The following is a 23309-nucleotide window of genomic DNA, read 5'->3' on the forward strand; positions in this document are numbered from 1 at the left end:
TATTGGATGCACAGTTTTCTCATTTCTCTGTTGTTCTCTATTGCTTGTGTGCTTGAGAGTAGTATTAACGAGAATAGCACAATCCCTACTCGCTACTCTCATCATAAACCAGTTCTTGCCTCCCCATCCTAAACCTCTCATTACTTTTGTTTGTTTGTCATCTACTACGGTAATTGTGAACCTGTTCTTGCCCGTCCCTATCCTGAACCCAGTCTCTCAACTCATTTCTTTCTTTCCTACATAACTACTACATTTGTTTCAGCCATCCATTACCCTAATCTCCCTCTTCTTCGTTTATAATTCATCTTCCATTCTTGGGGTTGAGCATTTTATCTTCCTCTCTCCTCTCCTCTTGTTTCTCATCTTACCTGTTCTCTTCTCTCCTTCTGTTCCTCATCATACCTATTCTCTTCTCTCCTCCCATTTCTCATCATACCTATTATGCTGACATCACTACACAAAAGCCTAATCATAAAGTAGTTCTAGCCTCTCCCCTTTACAGAATCTTCCCATCTTTCAAACCTGTTCTTTTCTTTCCAGGCTGGCTTTGCAGACCTCACACTCCTCTACCAGTACTGCAAGAGCCTGGGGTGCGCCGACCACCTCGTATTCGACATGGGTCTCGCCCGGGGCCTTGACTACTACACTGGGGTCATCTACGAGGCGGTGTTGTCGGCGGGGCAGACCATGGGAGAGGAGGGGCCGGTGGGCAGTGTGGCGGGGGGCGGGCGCTATGACGGGCTGGTGGGCATGTTCGACCCCAAGAAGAAGACTGTGCCCTGTGTTGGGGTGAGCTTTGGCATTGAACGGCTCTTCACCATCCATGAGCAGAAGCAGCGCGCCGAGAGTGGGAAGGTGAGGAAAGTTCTATTTGTCGCACCTAAGTAGAAAGTTAAATAAAGGTTAAGTTGTTACCATAAGAGCATAAAAAGTTTTACCAATGGCTGCTCCTGGAAATCTAACACTGTATCCGTCTATCTTCCCTTATAACTTAATCCAAAAGATGCCTGTTATATTGTATTGAATTTAGTGGTAAGGAGGAAGGAGTGGAGTTAAGACATTCATAACCTCTGTTTCCTTATGGGCAGTGACCCTTTTAATGCATCATCATCATCTTGTGTTCAGCATCATATGATATGCTTCCAACTATTTCTGTCTATTGCCTCAGCCTCCAGTCCTTAATGCTACCCCTCCCCATCCTCCTCCTCATATTCCCAAGTCTCCTCACTCTCAGCATTGTACTCAGCAGGATACAACACCACTCAATAGAATTATTTGTAACCAGCTTTTTCCTCCTTTCCTTGGCAGCTGCGGTCCACCCAGACTGAGGTGTTTGTCGCCACGGCCAACAAGGGGATGGTGCATGAGAGGCTCAAGCTGGTGGGGCTGCTGCACGGCGCCGGCATCAAGGCTGAGGGGAGCTACAAGAACAACGCCAAGATCCTCAACCAGCTGCAGGTGAGCCACGGAAGATGAATCCACCACTGTATCCTTGTGTCGTGTTTCTATTGGGAGTTGCTTACTTTTGGCTGGAGTCAGAATCAGGAGTTGGAGTCAGTAAAAACATCTCGATTCCAACTCCTTTACGATACGTGCGATGTTGTGTGGCTGCGTGAGGTGTGGTGTGGCAGGGTTTGATTTTCCTTCCACTCTACTGTAGAAGGGAAGGGGGGAGGGGAATGGAGTTGGAGTTGGAGTCAGTTGCAACTTTAAAATTTCCTGGAGTTGGAATCAAATTTTTTATATCCAACTCCACACCCCTGATCCTCTCATAGGTTGGTATTCTTTGAAGCTTCCGCCTCTCACATCAACTATTTTCAAATGCCCAAAAGGAGATCCATTGACGATTATTTTTGTAGGTTCATGGTACAAAAGGGGGTTCAGACTACTACCAGGGTCATAAAACTACCTTTGCAAATGCCCAAAATGCATACAAAAGCCTTGTCAAATCTGTGTGCTTGGGCACTGAAGTGTTTTTAAGAATATGGCCCATAGTATATCTTGCTCATTGCAGGAACACCCAAAAATACACCCTGTTGCTACACTTTCTTTTATTTATTCAGTGCGCAGGTCTTTTGTGTTTTGGGTTCATATCTTGTGGGTGAGTGGTCAAGTAACAACAAAATTAAGAATAACACCTGTACACTCTTCCACCCCTACAGTATGCTGAGGACAACAAGATCCCCCTGGTGGTGCTGATTGGGGAGTCTGAGGTGGAGGCGGGCGTGGTGAAGGTGCGGAAGACTGTGACGAGGGAGGAGGTCACTGTCAAGAGGGAGGAGCTGGTGGGGGTGCTGCGGGAGAAGCTGACAGACCTCTAGGGGCGCTACTAAGGTGTTTACAGGAGGCTTCTTAGTATGGGAGGAGGAGGAGGGGGAGGGTTATGCCTGCCGAAAAGCTTTGTGATGTTTTTTTATTATTTTTATTTATGTACGTGTTAAAGGTGGCTAATAATACCAGATCTTCCGATATTATTAGTGATGCGTTGCCTTTATTTTTTGTCCTATAGTCTGATTAGTCTCGTCAGATTGCATTCCAAGGACACGGGTTGCTGCCAAGAAAGTCCTAAGGCTGGTTTGTGAATCTATTTTATTTCTTTAGTTTTGTCTAGTTTTTGAAACTCCCAGTTGGCAATCTTGGAATAAATAGGGTTCATCAGTTGTTTGGAGAGTGGTACTTGGCCCCCAACACCAGACAAAGGCTGTCCTCCAAGGTCCCACTAAAACCTCCTGCCGTATTATTTATTGGGTGTTCTTGCCCCATCAGTGTGCATGGCGAACCCTTCCTCCTCCCCTGCACTCCTCCGGTAGACTTGGGCGTTGCACCAAAGTAGGGCGGTGATGGCCGGGCAGTGGTTGGTACAGTTACATCTCTGGCTTCTGTGATTTTACCTGTTAAGGTGTTTGGCCAGGTATATTTTAAGCAATATTTGACTCATTTTTTTTTTCTTGTATATTTTGTTAACTTTTTTGGCAAGGAAACTTATGTAACATTACAATGCATAAATGTCACAGAAAGCTAATTTGGAAGGTGACACTTATGATTATAATGATGAATTGCATGACCTATTTCATTAAGATCATAATCACCATGACCCGGGGTTTTTCCATTGTCAGAGTGGAGGGTTAGACAATCCATTGAGAATGAAAGTGGTCAGGTGGGGAATGTTGTCCTTTAGAAATGGTTACAATTCATATCTGAAAACCTGAATTGTTGTGACCTCTGAATCCATGTTAACATTTAAGAGAAGGCAGAAGGCAGTAGCAGCAGCTAACAAAGCTAGGCCACAGGGAGTCTTGTGGCACCTGTACAGGAGACTTGTAATAGCAAACAAGTCAACACACGTCGTTGGCTTCCAGGAAGGTTTGTGATCCATCAGTTTTCATAAATTATGTTGCAACAATTATGTCCCCGTTTATTTACTGTGTTGGATGTGATGGGAATGTATTTTTCCCGAGTTCGACATATTTCAAGGTAAATGATTATATAATATTAATATTTATAATGTATTGATTTTGCACAGTGCTTCACAGTGTCTGTACTGCTGAACGTTGCAGTCACAATTACTTTAAAGGTATATGTAGGAGGTATGCCGGTGGTAGGAGGCATGTTGGATGGGCAGTGTATTTATTGTGTACAATAAGAATTCCTCTTCTGTTCCTCAGTGTAGGGGAAGCACAGCATGCCTTGGCTGCTGGGGCTGGTAGTACTGCACAGGTGGGTCTGCATCACTTCTCTGATGCTCAGCACTTAAACTGCCAAAGCCTTTGTTTACTTTATAATAAAGGTTCCAGCAAGACTGTCACTCACACTGTCATTTCCCAGTGTACACAAGGTCAACAAAGTAGGTTATTATATTCATATTCACTAAGGTCCAGTCTTGGTGAGGCGAAAGCCCATTCACCAAACACTCACTGGCCTGAGTCACTGGGGCAGCCGGGGGGCGAGGCGGGGCGGGGCCTGGGCTGCAGTAGACCACAGTCACCTTGAGGGAGTCACAGTAAACAGTACACTCATGGTGCCCCTAGTCCATGGTTATTGATAAGCTGTTGGAGCAGGTAAGAATCTTGTTGATCATCTGCTGGTCGTTGGTCCTCTCTTCAAACTTCTCCTCCGGCGTCCAGGAATGGTCAGCCTCCAGCCGGTATGTCCCCAGGTACTCGTGGGGGCAGGAGGCGCCCCACTCCTGCAACAAAAGTGGGACAGAAGGTAAACAGGGAATACATGTTAAAAATGTTTATGGGAAAACTTCCATGCAATTTGGGGAGGTGGTGGTCAGCGTGTGGAAGTGGTGATCCCGTTGTCCCTAGTTCAAGTCCCACAGCATGAACTGACTGACAATTTTCAAACATAGCTGAGTGGTGGAAGATTATCCACTTGCTGTCCAGATCTAAATCAACCATTACTTATGTGCTGTCCAGATCTAAATCAACCATTACTTATGTGGCTTTAGTCAAGAAGAGTACTGGGGGACAGCATGGGCCAAGCAAGTTGTTATTATTATTTTTTTTTTAAGTCGTGGCCTATTGCACGGGTAGGCTTCTTCCCGGTGGGGCCTGATGGTCGGCCCAGCCCGCTCTGGCGCAGGCGAGTGTTTATAGTGGCGCTGTCTTGCATTGGCTCATGCTGCCCTCCCAGAGCTCATCTTTAATCCTAGAATCTAGAGTCCGGGTTGATAGGTGGTCTTCTGGACAGCATGTGTGTAGTTTTAAGCCACTCGGTGGCGGCTGAAAAATCCCAGCTTGGTGGCGTCGGGCGGGGATTGAACTCGTGTCCTCCTGAACGCGGCACCGTCACTCAGTCGATTCACTCACACAAACCATTTCATAATATATATCAAAGCATTTGTGATCAGTTTATGCATCATCTAATTTAGGGGGTTTATATCATGGCGCAAATTTGGCCCGTCGCTGCTACTGGGTTAAGTACCTTGGATCAGTTAAGTGTAAGCATAGTGGTACAGAAAGAGAGACAAGAGAAAGGGCATTGCAAGGAAGAAAGGTGGTAGGGTCTTTGGGACGTATCATGAATGGTAGAGGTGTGAGCATGGAGGTACAGAGGGATTTGAGAAATACAATAATAGTACCAACCCTCACATATGCAAGTGAAACATGGGCCTGGAATGAAAGTCACAGGTCTAGAGTGCAGGCAGTGGAAATGAGTTATTTGAGGAGTGCTTGTAGTGTGAGTACAATGGATGGAATGAGTAATGAAAGTGTGTATGAGTGTTTTGGAATGTGTCACAGGGGTGAAGGGAAGTGTGGAGTGGTGGAAGAAGTGAAGCGACAGACTTTGACAGACTTTAAAGTGGTTTGGTCACATGGAGTGAATGGTGGAGAGTAAGATGGTCAGAAGGGTGTATGTGAGTGAGATAGAGGGAGGGAATGCTAGAGGACGACCTCCAGTGAAATGGAGAGATAGGGTACCGTAATACGTTAGGGAGAGGGGGGAAAGATCTTTGAGAAACTTTGAGCAGGCAAGGAGGGAGTGTATGAACAGAGAGAGATGGAAACTCTTCTGCTGTGGTCATCAACTGGTGGGAGCTCCTAGGAGCAGGCATCGATGAGATGATGTCGAGTGGTGGGGCGGGGCAGGGCTGACCACCGGGAGCCAATGCCAAAATGGTCTAGGCAAGATGGTTTCACTATAATGGGTTGCGACTCTCCACCAGGCCCCTCAAGAGAGCTTACTGGTGTACCAGTGCTATGGCAGCACATAAAGCATGAGTAGAAAGCTTCAGAAGTTGCTTCGCCCATACGCTGTGATACGCCACTATATTACCCGAATTCCCTTCACTACATTTCTCCATGACCTCTGCATGTCATGAAACACAGGAGAAATTAATCCAGACCAGGAAAGGGTTTTGCTTGCGCCCGGGACTGGACCCATGACCAGTGAGGTGGGAAAGCCACTCCTTAACCAGTCCGCCAAAGAGGTACCTCACTAGCAGAGTCAGGCAGGTCAGCACTACACTCCTAGCAGGACATTCCTGAACCTGTGAGAGGCACGCCCATAGAGCCCCAGCTGAAGCCTGAAGTAGGTCAGATTGTAGGTCAAGGCAACACCTGTCACCTAATCACCGATGGAGGGTGATGTGTTAAGGCATCTTGAGAGAATTTTGCCTCCAACCAGCCTTCCACAGGCACTACAAGGACCAGAGGCTGGGTTTTAAGGCATTTCTGAGGCCTTATATTACTTTTAATTAATGCATTTGTTAAGAGGAACTGGCCTGCAAAAAATAACAAAATCCAAAAGCAGAGACATCACATTTACAACTTCCTTCTTCTCATCCACCTGTACCAAGCTCAGCCACACAGCGACAACTACTGGGGAGCAGAAAGTTGACAGTGCCCAACCTCAATCCCACAATTACGAGAACCCATCAATCAAAGGTGGTTCAGTCACCTGGAGGACTGGATGTATCATGGAGGAGATGGTCAGTTTAATGTGGAAGTGTAAATGTGACATCTTACTAAATGGTCAAAGTTGGTGAAACAATAGAAATGAGTAAAAGGCCTGAAGCATGAGAGGGCAGAGTATGGAGGAAAAGTGTAGCTGCTCCAAGGACATCATCCCCTTGAAGTAGAGATCTAAGAAGGACCAATGCCCTTATTCTGTTCTGAGTTAGTGTGAGGTACAATGTAGCCATGCAACTAATGTTAGTCTTCAAAACCTGAGCATTTCACATCACTTCTGGCACATGAGGACCAAAAAGAGACTGAAAATAGAGAAGCAACCCACCAACACTGAAATAGCATTCCCTAATGGTAGGGAAAGGAAAACGAAATATAGAGAATGCAAAATGAAATTAAAACGAGCAATAAAAAAAAGTAAGGAGAGAGATGATGAAGACTTTGGAAAAAGACTAAGTGAAAAATATAAAGGGAACAGGAAATCATATTGGAAAGAAGTAAAAAACGAAAGAAATACAGAAAATATCTCCCAAAGTAAAATAAGTTATGGATGAGAATGGAAAGATGTTGAAAGACGGGGAAGCTGTGAAAGAGAGATGGAGAGAATATTTCTAAAACTTAATGAATTTTGAGGATGGACGTCCAGCAGCTGTAACAGCAGCAGTTTTGAGTAGAGGTAGAGGAGGGGTATATAAAGAAGGAAGTATAACATAAGAAGTAAATCAAGCAATAAAAAGATTAAAAAAATGGAAAGGAAGCAGAAATGTTGAAGTGTGGAGGAGTTGTAGTTATTAAATGGATGGTCAAAATTTGTTAAGTTGCATGGGAGGGGGGGGGGGGTCAGCAGACTGGACAAAGCCGTTATTGTCCCAGTTTACAAGGGGAAGGGCAGGAAAGGGGAGTGTGGGAGCTATAAGTCTCCTGAGTATACCCGGAAAGGTATATGGAAAAGTCATAATAGAGAGGGTGCAAAGATTTACAGAAGAGAAAATCAGTGAAGAACAAGGAGGCTTCAGGAAGGGAAGGGGATGTGTGGATCAGATAGTTGCCTTCAGGATGGAAGTAGAAAAAATATTAGCAAAAGGAAAGAAACTATACGCTGCCTTCATGGATTTACAAAAAGCTTATGACAGTTGATTTGACTGCATTATGGGACATTTTAAAGATATATGGTGTGGGAGGAAAACTGCTTAATGCAATAAAGTCTTTCTTTGAGGATGCATCTGCATGTGTCAAAATTAAAAGGAGAAACAAGTGAACATTTTGAGATAAAAGTGGGCTTAAGGGAAGAGTCCGCCGTGAAAATATAAAAATAATGTTCAAAAAATACGAAATTGAGTTATATGGTCTATGGCAACGACCTATCCTTTGGCTTTCGAATTGTAGATTTTTTTTCCAGTCAGACATAAATTTAAATGCCAATAGCGAGGAGATTTAAATGGCTACTGCGTGGGCGTGGCACGCCGAATGTGGCGCCTTAGATGGCATGCCAAAGTATGGAATAAATGTTGAAAAATCAAACATGCAGCAATCTTCAGGGTGAAGTTTGTAACCCATGTAACAGTTTTGGAACACAATTTGGGTAGGCGGTGGCTGAGTGGTTAGCGTGTGGGCCCCGCTTTCACCGCGTGATGGACGACGCGGGTTCGAATCCGCTGCTACAACCTAGGATTTTTCAGTCACTGCTGAGTGGCTTGAAACTACCCACATGCTGTCCTGAAGACCACCCATCAACCCGGACTCTAGAGGAAACCATCCAAGTGAATCAAGAATGAGCTCTGGGGGAGCATGAGCCAAGAAAAGATGGCGCCACTATAAAACACTTGCCTGCGCCATGACAGGCTGGGGGCAAATACCATTTAGGCCCCTCAAGAAAGCCTACCGGTGCTATAGGATGGCACATGAAAAAATGAAAAGTGCAACCTGCTCACAAAAATGTTTTGAACAAATAAATACATAGAAAAAAAAGATTAGAAATGAGAGAAAAGAGAAGAATTACAATAAAGAAGTAGAGGAAGACAGACAAAGGAATTCCAGCTGATAGCTATGCACCTGGAGAGTATTGATCGAACCTTGCAACAGTGAGGGGCGTGGCGCGCCCTGACACCCTCACCTTTGAGTGATTAATACCTTTATAAGGGGGGCAAGGTGCCTGATCTTTTTATGCACTCACTGATATGTGATTACTGATCCCATAAAATTCATTTCAAAGTATCACTGACAATATAGTACCTTCACTGGGCTGAAGTACTTTAGCAAAACTTTAATCGCGTTTTTCTCAAAAGTAGTACAAAATGAACAAAAATTTTTTTTGGTTTTACTTTCTGCACGATTTTCATGAAACTTTACAACATACAAGATCATATATCATAGTAAAAAATTTCAAGATGATTTTTTGAAAAATGGTAGTTTCGATATGGGGAAAAAAAAATAAAAATAAAAAGACAAACAGTTTTCAAAGAAGCATCTTGACAAATTGTTAGAATAACATGAATTATCAGATGTGCATGTCACAAGAAAGTCAGTAGAAAAATGGCTGAGAAAAATTAATTCAAAATTTTCATAAAACTACAAAAAACTATTTTCTTAATTTTTCATTTCATCTGATCAGCTTGGAATTTTCATATGATAACAAAGGTACTAATATATACAACATATAAATTATTCATGAACATAGATGCAATTTTAATCCACGGCAGACTTTCTCCTTAAGGCAGGGGTGTGTCATGTCACCATGGTTGTTCAATATTTATATGGATGGTGTTATGAGAGAAATGAAGGGCAAAGTTTGGGAAGTTGGAGTAAGAATGTACACTGAGGGAAGGAAGTGGGTGCTGAATTCAATCTTATTTGCTGATGACACAGTGCTCATTGCAGAAAATGAAAGTGACTTACAAAATTTGGTCAATGTTTTTGATAGTGTATGTAAAAGGAGAAAGCTGAAAGTAAATGTCAACAAAAGTAAAGTGATGGTTTGTGAGTGGAGTAGAAGTGAGATTGTAGATTTTGTATGCCCATATAGAGTGGGAATTGAATGTGAAAAAGAATGCAAAATAATTTTGAATGGTGAAGAAATGGAGGAGGTTAATGAGTTTAAGTACCTTGGATCAGTTATGTGTAAGCATGGTGGTATGGAGGGAGATATAAGAGAAAGGGCATTGCAAGGAAGAAGGGTGGTAGGGTCTTTGGGACGAATCATGAATGGCAGAAGTGTGAGCATGGAGGTAAAGAGGGATTTGAGAAATACAATAATAGTACCAACCCTCACATATGCAGGCGAAACATGGGCCTGGAATGAAAGTCAGAGGTCTAGAGTGCAGGCAGTGGAAATGAGTTATTTGAGGAGTGCTTGTGGTGTGAGTAGAATGGATGGAATGAGTAATGAAAGTGTGTATGAGTGTTTTGGAATGTGTCACAGGGGTGAAGGGAAGAAGTGTGGAGTGGTAGAAGTGAAGCGACAGACTTTAAAGTGGTTTGGTCACATGGAGCGAATGGAGGAGAGTAAGATGACCAGGAGGGTGTATGTGAGTGAGATAGAGGGAGGGAATGTTAGAGGACGACCTCCAGTGAAATGGAGGGATAGGGTGCAGGAGTACGTTAGGGAGAGGGGTGAAAGATCCTTGAGAAACTTTGAGCAGGCAAGGAGGGAGTGTATGAATAGAGAAAGATGAAAACTCTTCTGCCGTGGCCATCCCCTGGTGGGAGCTCCTAGGAGCAGGCGTCGATGAGATGATGATGATGATAATGGTAGGGACTTAATTCTTTAGATGAAATTAGAGAATAGAAGTACACTGTAAAATGGAGGTATGCTCTAGATAGTTCAATAATTTGAGGAATCCATGATGATGGGTTCAAAGGCCCATGTAGCACCATGAATGTAATGCCTGATCTATCATCCACACGACATCTGTGTGTCACGAAACACACGAGAAACTGACCCGGACCCAGAAAGGCTGAAATAAACATTTCCGACAATGAGGATTGAAGCCACGACCAGCCAGATGGGAAACCAATCCTCTACCACTTGGCTAAATAGGTACCCCCCTAAGTACATGTGTTGTGGAGGTTTTTCTGCATCAGGCAGGTCACTATGTATGTTCGATGACTAGCGTTAGAATTTTGTTAGGATATAATGGAAGCCAATCAGGTCATTATGAAAAATTGCATCAATCTCTATGGCCAACAATGCACTGTCTTTCATACTCCAACTGCATCCATCTCTTCTCTATGGTCTACAACAGGCTGTGTTTCCCTACCTCCAACTGCATCATTCATGTATGATCAACAATGTACTGTCTCTCCCACTTTCAACTGAATCCATCTCATCTCTATGGTCTGCAATGTGCTCTCTTTCCTACTTCAAACTGCATCCTTCTTATCTATGGGCTAAAACAAGCAATCTGTTTTATACCTCCAACTGCATCCATCTCATCTCTGGTCTACAATGCACTGTCTGCCCTACTTCCAGATAGAGGCGATGGGTGAGCCAGGGGTCTGCCGTACCTGAGGGCTGAGCAGGGAGAGGTAGCGCTGGCCTGATTGTCGGCGGTACAGGTGGTAGAGGTTGCCGGGCTTCTTGACCAGGTTGCAGGCGACGTGGTGGAGGTCGGCGTTGGTCTTGGCCTCTGTCAGCACCTTCCTGGCCTGTTCCTGGAGGAACCGTACCTGCTCAGCGATCACCTGGAGCTTGTTGCTGACGTTGGCGTGCACGAAGGAGTCAGCCTGAGGGGAGGTAAGGGACGGACAGTTGATGTGTTGCATTAAATAGATGGCAGGATAGAGAGATGGAAAGATAGATTAATAGATGAGGTGAGGTAAGGAAAGTTAATGTTTTGTAGTGTTTGCTTGTTTGCTTTATAGATTGATGGGTAGATGGAGAAGGTGAGGAAAGGGAAGATGGATAGATGGAGGAGGTGAAGAAAGGAAGGGAAGGAAGTGAAGGTGTGGCTTCTGTTCGCTTTATAGATAGATGGATGGATGGATGGATGAGGTTAAGTGAGGAAAGGAAGTCTGTGTATTGCTTCTGTTTGCTTTATGGATGGATAGATAGATAGATAGATAGGTGCATACTGAGATAAATAAGTAAAGACAAGTAGAACCTGAATATATAACACATTATCTTATATAGTGATGGGAAGGGTATAATTATGGTGATAATGGAATCACTCTTATATACTAGTGATAGGAAAAAGGGGTACTGTATTGTGATATAGGAAGAAATCTGATGTAGTGATGGAAAGAGTATAGTTATTGTGATGAAGGAAGTAATTTTGTGGTGATGGGGGAACTAGTTATTGTGATATAAGCAGTAATCTTACATAGTTATAGAAGAGTAGGTATTGATATGGGAGGTAGTCTTATGCAGCGATGGGAAGGGCATTGTTATTGTGATAGGGGGAAGGAATGAGAGGATGAGTGAAGGAGAAGAGAAAGATGGAGGAAGAAAGGGACAGGGAGGGAACGAAAGAGAAGGTGTGAATCAACGTTGCCAGATTGTCTTACTCAGCCTCTTATATTTACCGACTTCCGACCCAAAAACTGTCTCGTGGACCCTAATAAGGAAATTCACTTATAATTATCGTTAAAATAGTTAATTCCTGATGTTTCTTAGCAATAGTTAGGCGTCAGAAACTGGTAAATACTATGCTCCGAGTACGATAATCTGGCAACAGTGGTGTGAAGTAAAAAAGGAGCAGGGAAGTAGTAAGTAGTGATGGGAAGGATATAGGTATTGTGATGTAGGAAGTAATTCATAATGGCTACAGTATTTGAGTGGCAGATGAACCATTTCCTACCTTGTCTCCACCAGGCATTTTAACATTCGATACTCTCTATAACAAGGCTGCCACACGGCCCTTCCTTACCTTCTGTATTTCCTGCGCCATGGCCACGAGGTCCATCTTGTCCACCTTGTTGGTCCGGTAAGGGTTCACCAGCTGGTGGCCGCCCGGGGCGCTGTCCGTCTCCACAAGTTTAACTGGAAAAGGTTCTTAGATATATATGGGAAAAAAAAAGTGATTTGCCTCAGAATCAGTTAACAGATTAATTCATGATGCATCCAAACTAACCAGAAAAAAATGGACTATGTATGGGGAAAAAACCCTTGTAATTTGCCTCAGAAACAGTTAACAGATTGAAAATGCATCCGAACCAACCAGAAAAATATAGACTGTGTATGGAAACAAGCAAACAAAACAACCCCCCCTGAAAAAAGAAACAAATTAGTAATTTGCCCCAGAAACAGTTTATAGATTCACTCAAAATGCATCTAAACTAACCAGAAAAAAACAGACTGTACAGAAACAAACATAAAACAAACAAAACGAGTGATTAGTGGACTTTTTTTCTCATTTGATTTTGCCCTTGAGCTGCCTCCTTTACTGACAAAAAAAAAACCTCAAATCTGGCCTCAAAAATAATTGTTGCTCCTATAAAACAGAAAAGTAAAGAGTAGCCAAAAGATAGATAGATACTAGATAGTGTTCAGTCGTCTGTGTTATGCAACCCCAACCCCACGAAACCCAAGCCCCGAAATAGTCAGTCAGTGCACTCATCAAGGTAATAATCAAGTAAATAATTAGTCAGTGTACCCAAGGAAATAATCAAAGAAATAAGCAGTCATGGAATCAGTCAAGGAAATAATCAAAGAAATAAGCAGTCATGGAATCAGTCAAGGAAATAATCAAAGAAATCAGCAGTCATGGAATCAGTCAAGGAAATAATCAAGAAAATAATTAGTCAGTGCACTCATCAAGGAAATAATTAATCAGTGTACCCAAGGAAATAATCAAGGAAATAAGCAGTCATGGAATTAATCAAGGAAATAATCAAGAAAATAATCAGTCAATGCACTCATCAAAGAAATAATTAATCAGTGTACCCAAGGAAATAGTCAAGGAAATAGTCAGTCATGGAATTAATCAAGGACATAATGGTAATACTTTATAAGAAGTCTGCCTCCTCCTTCGCCACTCTACCCCCAAGACAAGCCTGGGGAACTGTGGGGAACTGGGGTTTGGGGGGGAAGCCAAAATCACTAAAAAATAGGCTTCCAAAATTTTCCTAGAGAAATCCCTAAATGAAGGAAAATTCCCTAGTCTCAAAAGTAAGGAAAGTACTAACTTTATAACCTAACAGCCCCCCTCGCCCCCCTCCTGACCAAGGAGTGCTGTGCCCCCCCTGGACCCCCCATGTAGGGAATTTTCCTTAATTTAGGGATTTTTCTAGGGAAATTTTGGAAGTGGGGGGTCCAGGGGGGGCACAGCCCCCCTTGGTTAGGAGGGGGATTGAGGGGGGCGAAGCCCCCCTCGTTAGCAGGTTGTAAAGTTAGGTTGGAGTAGTTTAATTATGCTCCCCACCGAAAAAAAAAAAAAAGACGATTTTCTGGCGCATCATACATGTGGGGGGGTCCAAGGGGGGCACAGCCCCCCTTGGTTAGCAGGGGGGTGAGGGGGGGCTGTTAGGTTATAAAGTTGGGACTTTCCTTACTTTTGAGACTAGGGACTTTTCCTTCATTTAGGGATTTTTCTAGGGAAATTTTGGAAGCCCATTTTTCGGTGATTTTGGCTTTCCCCCCCCCAAACACCGGTTCCCCACAGTTCCCCAGGCTTGTCTTGGGGGGTAGGGGGGGGCTAGAGTGGCGAAGGGGGAGGCAGACTTCTTATGAAGTATTACCGAAATAATCAAGAAAATAATCAGTCACTGCACTTATCAAGGTACTTCTATGGTCATCGTTATCTACACGGGCTCCTTTTTATGTAATGTTTTATCTCATGTAACTTTCAAGGTCGGTATTGGGAGACGCTTCCACACCACACATTCCAAAGGCTTTAATTTTTGTTTTTATTTCCAGAGAGCGAAAAGCAGATAATTGGGGTTCTAATGAAAAGCAGATAATTGGGGTTCTAATAAGTGTCGTTTTAGGTTCACGGTGCAGAAGGATCAAAGTACCATCAGAGTCTTTAAACTGCCCCTGGAAGTGCCTAAAACTCCACCCGAAATTAACCTCTCTTTTGGCTACTCTTTACTGTTATCTAATATGGGAGCGGGGAGTAGCGGGCATTTTTTTTGTACTCTTTTTGTTGCCCTTGAGCCGTGTCCTTTGATGTAAAAAAGAAAAGAAAACCCTCCCATGAAAGCCTTGTCAAATAGTGTGCGCTTGTTTAAGAATATGACCCCCTTAAGGCTAATTATATGTATGCTTTTAAGGCACTGTATAAAGCCCCCTGATCTATTATGGCGTGTGTTAACCTTCTTGGCACCTACCTGTGGGCCCGGAGGCGCCCTGCTGCGTGATGAGGGACATATTGGGGAGTGTGGCGGTGCGTGGTGCGGCGGGCGGTCAGCGAGGGAGTGAGGCGGATCAGCTGTCTCGCCCTCCTTTTGTTGTTGTTGTGATGTAACAGCTGACGCGGCCACGGTGCCTAGCGCCGCGCAGACTGTCGTACGCTGGGAAATGATAAAGTAGGATATGTGTGATTCTGTTTCCTGTACAGGTTGACGGATGGATAGACAGAAGCAGGGAGTCAGTGTGTTGTGTTTACTTCATAGATAGATGGGTAGATATATAGACAGATACGGGGACTCGTTGCGTCACTCACGCTGCCTCCACTCCTGACCATCTTCCCGAACAAGCTCCCACTCAGCTGCCCCGTCCTCCCACGTATAAGCTGGGCCTCGATTCAGTTTCACGGAGTAGTCGCTGGTTTGACAAAGTCATTCCAGCGATACCCCATAACACAAAGGAACACAAAGAAAGAACAAACAACAGCAGACCTGCTGGTCCTTTCGAGGCTGTTTGTGACAAGCTACACTAACTATCTAATCAAAGGTGGAAGATGAAGGACAGCAAAGGCGAAGGCTCCTCCCTCCCTCCAGTCAAAGCTGGCAGGAAAGGAAAAAGAACCATGCAGCATGGAAAAACTGCATGGAAATTATGTAGGAAAGAGGAAAGAACTACCATTACTGCTACCACCAACCGGGCGATAAAAGCGGACAAGGACACCAGCATTCGAAAGAACTTAACGTGATTACGACAATGAGTAATATCTTAGTTGCTGGTTGGATTAAAAAAACTTGTCTAATCTATTCTTGAAGGCCGTAACTGTTGTACTATCAACGACATCACAGGGTAGAGAGTTCCAAACATTAACAACTCGATTGAAGAAGTGTTTAGCTTCGTGCGACGAGAATCTTTTACCACTTATCTTCAAATTGTGATTTCTTCTTGTTCTATTTGATCGATCAATTGTAAAGTAATCTTCCGCATTAATATCACTGAATCCTTTAAACATTTTAAACACTTCTATTAGATCGCCTCGCATTCTTCGTTTTGATTGGCTGAATAAATTTACTTCTTTAAGTCTTTGTTCATATGACAAATTTCTCAACCTAGGAATCATCTTTGCTACTCTTCGTTGAACCCGTTCCAACTTTTCTATGTCTTTTCTGTTGTAGGGAGACCAAAACTGCACGCAGTACTCTAGACGGGGTCGAACCAACGAATTATACAGTCTTAATATTACTTTTTCCGATTTATTATTAAAGACTCGTCCGATGAAGCCAACCAATTTGTTTGCAGTTTTAACTACCTCTGAACAATGCTGACCGGGCTTTAAGTCGCTTGATATAGTGATTCCAAGATCCTTTTCTTTACTTACTGCGGAAAGTTGTTTGCCATTCATTACGTACCGAACGCGATTGTTATTTTTTCTGATGTGCAACACTTTACATTTGTCAACGTTAAATTTCATTTCATGATCCTGCGAATTAAGGCACTTGAAAAAGAAAAAAAGGCATCGGTCGACGACACGCCTTTCCAAGCCACTCTTCAGTGCCCATGTTTCATAGCAATACAGTAAGACAGGCAGCACAAGCGACTTAATGCCTCAGTCACACATTCACGATCTTGGCTGCCGGCGCCGTCCCGACGTCAGAAAATGTAGCCCTCCACGGTGATCGCCATCCTCCGGCAGGCCATCTTCGGGGATCGTTGCGGTTCCGCCACATCTCACCGGCCGTCGCGGCGCGGGACACCGCACGCCGACAGTTTTGGAAATGTTCAAAACAATCGGCGCCCTCCACGACATCTGTCATCTGCCGGCAAGAAACCACGAACGTCGGATGTCCATCGCAACAACGTCGTTTTGTAGTCGGCAATGGTCGGCACTGAAGGGGACCTCCTAACGGTGGTAGTAACGTATACGTCTGGTAGCGTTGTCACCCAACCGACTGTATACAGATTTGTCAACGGCGCCACGCCGAGCACCTGTTCGGGGCGGAGATGGAGTGGCGGCCGCCGGGGGTATATAAACAGGTGTTTCCGGTCCGCGCTCCCTCTTTCGCTCCAGTATTTTCCTGCATTAACCATTGGTGCAGACAAAGGAGCCAACATCAAACACGTGCCCACCATTTCACCACTAACACATTGCCATGGCCCTGCCACCACCAACACCGCGCTTGTCCAACAACCCTTGACCCTGCCGCCCACGCCTTCCAGTATCAAGACACGGAGGAGGAGGAGGAGGAGGAGGAGGAGGAGGAGGTGGGGAGTCAGATCAAGGGCAAGCCCAGCAGGAGCAAGAAACAGGTGTCACCCGGCGTGCTTTTTTTTTTTGCTTCTTCCACTGACGTTACAACAGCAGCAGTCGGGTACGTTAAATCTATTGTCTGTAGCAGGTTGGCCTGGTGGCGGTATTGGAGGAAGGCAATGACGTAATTCTGGGTTGTAGCCTCCATCATGCAGTCTGTGGGTGGTGTTGGTCTTCTGGAAGAGCGGGGCAAAGTGTGGTCCATGGTGGGCACGCCCCCTTTTTATTGTCATCTGGACACAGGTGAAGGTCTCAAGATGATCGCCAGCAGTCCTAATAACGTCGTTATCACCCCCAGATGGTGTTACGATCGTCCTTTTCCGGTCGGTGTCAGTTAGGACTATCGTCAACAGCCGTGGCCATTATGTCGGGAGGTCATCGCTCCCCACATACGACGGTCGGAACACCATCCGCACCCATCGAGATGTCGTCTTAATAACGTCGTTACTTGGCGTAAAGCCGTCGCAGCAGCACACCCATCGGTCACGCAGTCAGGATTATCGGCATATCGAACGTCGGGACGGCGCCGGGAGTCATTGTCGTGAATGTGTGACTGGGGCTTAAGGGTTCGAATCGTTGTCCGCCTGCAGGATATCGACAACGCCATATACTCGTATTGAGCGAGTGAATGTGACGACTATTGTTAAGTTCTTATATGCTACTATAACCACTACCATTACCACATTAGCAACAGTCATTTTCATTAAGTTACAGCCTGTTCATTCTGGACATCTCAGTGAGCCAATCCCGCTTCCTCAACGTCTCCGTTGTGCAGTGGTTAACGTGCCTAACTATGATTTTACGGACCTGGGTTCGAATCCCGCCCTGGGCAGTCGGCGCGCAGTAGTTTTCATGGGTGCATGATACCACCAAAGTAATCGATTTTTAATCGATTACTTTTATGATTACTGGATTCTGAGATTATGGGTTTGTTTTCTAGTGCCCCTCCTTGCTGTATAGATACTAGCCAGTACCCGGCACCCACTGCCATTGCTGCAGTCAGGGGCGTATTTAGGACCTTGAAACGGCCGTAGTATTAATCTCCCCCATTCCCGTTCCCTTCCCTTCCCTTTCCCTTGGCTGTGGCCAGGGGCGAATCCAGAAAATCAATTTTGGGGGGGCCCGATGGTAAAATTTCATAAGTTAGCGACAGCCTCAAAACAGTGAAGACCAATGGATAGTGATGGCGGTTCTTTGCTTAAAATCCGCAGCTCCCGAGCAATCAACGTATATGTGACAAATGAAAGAAACAATTCAAATTGTACATCCGACTAGTGAAAAGGCAGATCTGAACAGGTAGAAATCATCACCATACGAGCATTCAAAGAAAACTAAACGTTTATTTCGATATGTAAGCAGCAAGGGTGATCATAATACAGGTCATATATAAATTACAAACCTAACCTTTACAAAAAGTTAATATGTAAAATTAAACACAGCTGAAGATAAAAAGGAATTCTTATAGGGCTTCTTTTACATGGGATTGAGGTAACACATTTGGGAATATTGGCTGATCTAAAGAAATATATTTACAAATTCCCAAGTATTCAACAAGTGACTCACTAAGCAAAGAGTAGTCGGCGGTTTTTTTTCGTCGATTTGCCGAACTCTCGACTGAAATGGAGATATCATAGTGGACACAGAGGAGGGCAAGTCCGTTCAGGTGCTCTTGGCCGACGGTACTCCTCAGATAGGTTTTCAGCCTTTTCAATGCTGAAAAAAACCTCTCGGCTTCCGCGTTGGAGACTGGAAGCGTCAACAGAGTTTTCAAGAGAATGGCGAGATTGGGGAACATGCTGGTGTTGGCGTGTGCCTGGGCTTCTTTGATAGTTTGGAAGGCCGGAACAGATAATGCCCAGCGCTCCGCCTCCGCCTTCACGAGTGTCAGGGATTCGATGTCGAGCTTGTAGAGCTTCGCCGCTTGAAGCACAGCCGCAACATCCGTTTCAGGGCCTATGAGGAGTTGATTGAGCTGAAGTGCGACAGACACTGTGTCGTCGCCGAGCCGACTCTTCAACTCAGCCAAGACGTGGTCCACGAACGGAATGTACACCGCCCGGCGGTAGTAGGTACTCCTCAGCATTCTCGCACGGAACATTTGATCGCTGGGTCTGTCTTCCACAGAGTCGTGGCACAGGGATGGTGTCACGCGATGACCCCACCTCGACCAAAAGCTCTTCCGCTTTCATGAACACGTCGTGGAAATGATTCTCTGTATCTGCTCTGAAATTGGCAAAAATGTTCTTGATACCACGAATCGCGGCATAGGCTGACACCAGGTCGCCATCATTTCTCTGAAGAGTTCGGCTTGGCTCGAGAGTGTGTGCCAATATACACTCCACTACAACCAGTCCAACGAGAAAGCGGGGAACACGTATGGCGATGAGAAGGAGCCCAGCGGTGGCGTCAAGTTCCTCCTCGAGAAAAACAGCGATGACAGGCAGAAATTCAACGAAAACCAGCACTGCGTCATGCCTCTCAATCCACCTGGTGGGGCACAGGGGAACAAGCTTTTCGCGCTTGGCCGAGGTATATCTGACAACCTCTGTGAAGCGGATAGAGCGCATATTAGAAGAATGAACGAAGTTGTACATCTCGGTCAGTGTTTGAAGAGCGATCTTCACTTCCTTGACGTCACACGCCTTCGTTAGTATTAGATTCTGCCGGTGGTTAAAGCAGTGGATTGGCTTGGCCAGGGTGTACTTCTTCATGAGTACTGCGGCACACCCTTTTAATTTTCTCATGCACTTGCTTCATCGAAACCAAGTCCCCTGCACTTGGCCATGTCCAGTCCGATGTCTTCAACGGTGCGCAAAAGGAGCCAGGCTAAACCTTTACCGGGGAGGTCTTGGGCGTGCACAAAGGCAAGGAAGTCTTCCCTTATTTCCTCTTCGAAGTGCCGAATGATGATAGTGGCCTGCACTAAAATTCACTTTCTGCTTGCATGTGAGGAATGAGGTCACAAAGATTTTTTCCTAGGCCTTTAAATCTTGCTCTATAATATTCAATATACGATTCCGTAACTTAAATACTGAAAATAAATAAAGAAAATCCTGAGTTCTCCAGAAATGCAACAGAAAGGTACCAGTTTTCGTTTTGACTCTCAGAAAGTGGACATTTTACCAGATGGGGGTGGGGGGCGGGGTCGTCCGACACCCCCGGTCCCTCTCTCCCCTGGGTACGGCGTACTACGGCCCTGTACGAGTATATAGATTGTTAGATGAGTGCGGGGCCCATAAGAGCGCGGGGCCCTGGGCACGTGCCCGTTGTGCCCTGGCCCTGCAGGAGAGTGAAAAATTACATCAGACACCGAAAAAATTTAAATCTTGCCTGAGCATCCCGTCCACCTCCGCATAGTAAAGCCCAAGGAACCATAGAGGAGGAATTTTTAAAGTTTGGAGGACAGCGTCCAGAGCTATCTAGCGGCGGCCGGCTTCGCTCCCCAGCTCTCTAGCTTTTTAGGGGTATCTTAAATATATTTTGTTTTCTCAATTCATGGGTATTTCAAATATTTTAGTTATCCTAATATTTTTTTTGGGGGGCCGGGCCGTCTGGCTCCCCACCCCCGTATCCGCCCCTGCATATGCCTACAGCTGACAACACATTCCGTATTATAGCAGCACATTGTAGGCGAGTCAGGTCTGTACCCACTATCCGCATACACTCGAGATTTTCTGAGGGGGCGGAAATTTTTGGGGGGCCCGGGTCCCCCGGACCCCACCCCCTGTGTCCGCCCCTGGCTGTGACCCGCAGTTTTAAGCGTCCCCGGGGGTTGGGAATGATTAACACTACCTGGAGAGAGAGCGGATGGGGTCGAAAAAGTGTTGACTCCGCGGGGTGCGAGGCAGGACATCTTTAGGTTCCCCTTCGTATATTTCATGAATAAATAGTGTTCTATTTGTTATTATAGAAGAAAATATATTGAAAAGTATCAGAATGTTTCTGTGACTGATATTGTATCGCAAACTTTGCTGAAGTTAATGTATTTCTTTTAGTTTGTAAACTTTTGTGTTTCCATTTGATTGTAAACATAGTTATTCCTGAAGCTTTCTTTATAATTGCCCCAAAAATGGCAAAAGACGGCAGATTAAATATGGCATTATTATAGTAATACTTAACATATACCATAAAAAAGGGAATTTCTTGGTAACCACCTTGATTTAAGGCAAAAATGCCACCAATGACACGACCTGGCAACCCCTATGTGGCTGCCCCATGGCTGCCCGGGTGTGTGACCAGTCATGGATACCAACCTGTCTCATAAATTAACTTACCGCGTTACCTGTTATTTACATGTAGATCAATTACCCTATTGTCTTGTTTTATGATATATAATGTATATGAATACAATGGTGTGTGAAAAATGCATTATTTATCTCGTTTTCTGTAATTATTTGTTTGAAAGTGCTGCCAACACTATTATGACCTGCAGGTTGGTCCTGTCTGGCGCGCCGGGGACGGGAAGGGAATGGGGCGGTTTACATATACCTCAGACCCGCATATGGGGATGGGGACGGAAAGGGAGTGGGGAAGATTACTACTACGGCCGTTGGCCCAGCTGAAAATGCTGGGTGGTTGGAGGGGAGAGAAGCGTGGATATTTTAGTGTAATTCTGAGGCCTCTCTGACATACATTAGGGGCAGTTTGTGTGTTATTGTATTTAGCAGTAAAGGTGCTGCCACACGGGCAACTTTACTGGCATCTTGCCGCCAATACAGGCATCTTGGCGCCAGTACTGGTGGCTAGACGCCGCCAATCACGAGACGCCAATGATCGTCATCTTGAAGCCAGTACTGGCGTCTTTGTTTACATTCTCTCAGCTGTTGTGTGGGCATTGTCTAGCCATGGAGCAAATTATTTGGTCCAAGGATGCTCTTGCCACCCTCTGTGAGCTTTATCGGGAAAACAAGTGTCTGTGGGACACCAGGGATGAAAACTATTCGAAGAGAAATATGAAGAGAGAAGTTTTCAAGAAATTAGCAGAAGCTCTGAAGGAGTATCCCAACAATATGAGCCACGATGCACAAATTAAGTCTAATTCGGGCAAGGCGTCTCCTGCGGTCACGGTCCATCCTGCTTGTTTTGATCTGTGCTGAGGCCGAAAACATCTGTTGCGCGTGTGATAGGAAGAGCGCTCCTTGCCACCGGTACCGGCGGCTAGATGCCAATAAAAGACACCAGAAAATGTCCGTGTGACAGCACCTTTACACTGCATGAAACTATGGCAAGTGTGTCATAATAAAACTTTCAAGGTCATTATCAAGTTATGGTAAAGCATAAGCACATTTAAGCGCGTAAGACTGATGTATCACACGTATAAAATTTAATGTACTGTACAGACAACTTCAATTTAAAATTTATTCTTTCCAGTACGTTTACTGCAGAGAACAATTAAGGCACTAAAAGCTGATGAAAAGCAATTGGCCGTTTTTACAATGTACTATAGTAAAATAAAGAACATCTGAGTAAGTGATGCGTCAAGTAATTAGCAAATAGAAACAATCATTTTTCACATTCATCTAGTGTTTTTAAATAAATTTATTCCTTCACCAAGGAGATTGAAAACTACAACTCAGCACTCTTACACTTAACCTTTTATTTTTCTTTACCTGGAAAAAAAATGTCCGTGTCTGAAAATTAGAAACGTTCAATATGATACCTCCTTTTTTCCAAGAGGAAGATTAAGCAATTCATTTTATAAATAATATTAATATTAATGGTAGCCACAACTTTAGTCGAAAAAATAACTTCACACTCCAGCGGCAACGGAACGATCGATTTATTTTTTTGCTCTACTCACCTAAAAAAAGAAGAAAAAAACTTTGAGCCCGTAGCCTTAAAACAGACGTATTGTTTATCCCGTCGTCTTGGCCTTGGTAATCATGTCATGCCAGTAGGTAATGTGGCCTGTCAGGCTTCATCTCCTGCAGCCCACTACTCTACTACTACATTTTATAAATTTAGATGCTGGTTTTTAGTCCTGTCATGTCATCAGTTCCTGCAGGCTGCAAGTTTATTTAATACAGGGTTAAAGACGTATTAAAAGCCTCTTTTACTGTTATGCTTCTTGTTTTTATATCAACGAAGTTCGATCTCGCGTAATTGTCACGTAACTATATAATGACCACAGGTTTTTGGCTACAGCAAAATATTAATAAATTACTTCTTGAAATTCGTTAAATAATAACTGGATTCTTTTGAAATCGGAAAAATTGCGGTCCCTCGTTCCTCTTCGAACTGCTGAATACTGGAGCAATTCGGTGCAGTGTGCACATTTCCCATCATTACAGTATGCATAACTACTATG

At 44.5% G+C, this 23309-nt stretch overlaps 2 protein-coding genes across 7 annotated transcripts in view; one reads left to right on the top strand and one right to left on the bottom strand.

Moving 5' to 3' along the window:
- The window catches only part of LOC126995859 (histidine--tRNA ligase-like), a 20171-nt gene extending 16366 nt beyond the window's left edge, over positions 1-3805 (top strand). For all 6 annotated transcript variants that reach the window (XM_050855741.1, XM_050855742.1, XM_050855744.1 and 3 more), the window contains 3 exons: positions 541-855; positions 1309-1458; positions 2163-3805. In XM_050855741.1, coding sequence (XP_050711698.1) covers positions 541-855; positions 1309-1458; positions 2163-2321 — 624 coding nt within the window. In that variant the 3' untranslated portion in view covers positions 2322-3805. The remainder of the gene's footprint in view (positions 1-540; positions 856-1308; positions 1459-2162) is intronic.
- On the bottom strand, positions 3493-14842 carry LOC126995860 (uncharacterized protein C1orf50 homolog). Its single transcript, XM_050855746.1, has 4 exons — positions 14679-14842; positions 12278-12390; positions 10917-11135; positions 3493-4186 (listed from the first exon to the last, which is right to left on the bottom strand). The coding sequence occupies exons 1-4, from the start codon at positions 14716-14718 to the stop codon at positions 4025-4027; spliced, it is 534 nt and encodes a 177-aa protein (XP_050711703.1). The 5' UTR covers positions 14719-14842; the 3' UTR covers positions 3493-4024.
- Positions 14843-23309: the final 8467 nt, after the last annotated feature.

Source organism: Eriocheir sinensis, chromosome 9 (assembly GCF_024679095.1).
Source record: "Eriocheir sinensis breed Jianghai 21 chromosome 9, ASM2467909v1, whole genome shotgun sequence".
Taxonomy (NCBI): Eukaryota; Metazoa; Arthropoda; class Malacostraca; order Decapoda; family Varunidae; genus Eriocheir; species Eriocheir sinensis.

Coding starts and splice junctions, on each gene's coding strand:
- LOC126995860 (XM_050855746.1), bottom strand. CDS start 14,718: ATGTCCCTCATCACGCAGCAGGGCGCCTCCGGGCCCACAG. Junction 12,391..14,678: donor GGGCGCCTCCGGGCCCACAG/GTAGGTGCCAAG, acceptor AACCTTTTCCAG/TTAAACTTGTGGAGACGGAC. Junction 11,136..12,277: donor TGGCGCAGGAAATACAGAAG/GTAAGGAAGGGC, acceptor ACCTCCCCTCAG/GCTGACTCCTTCGTGCACGC.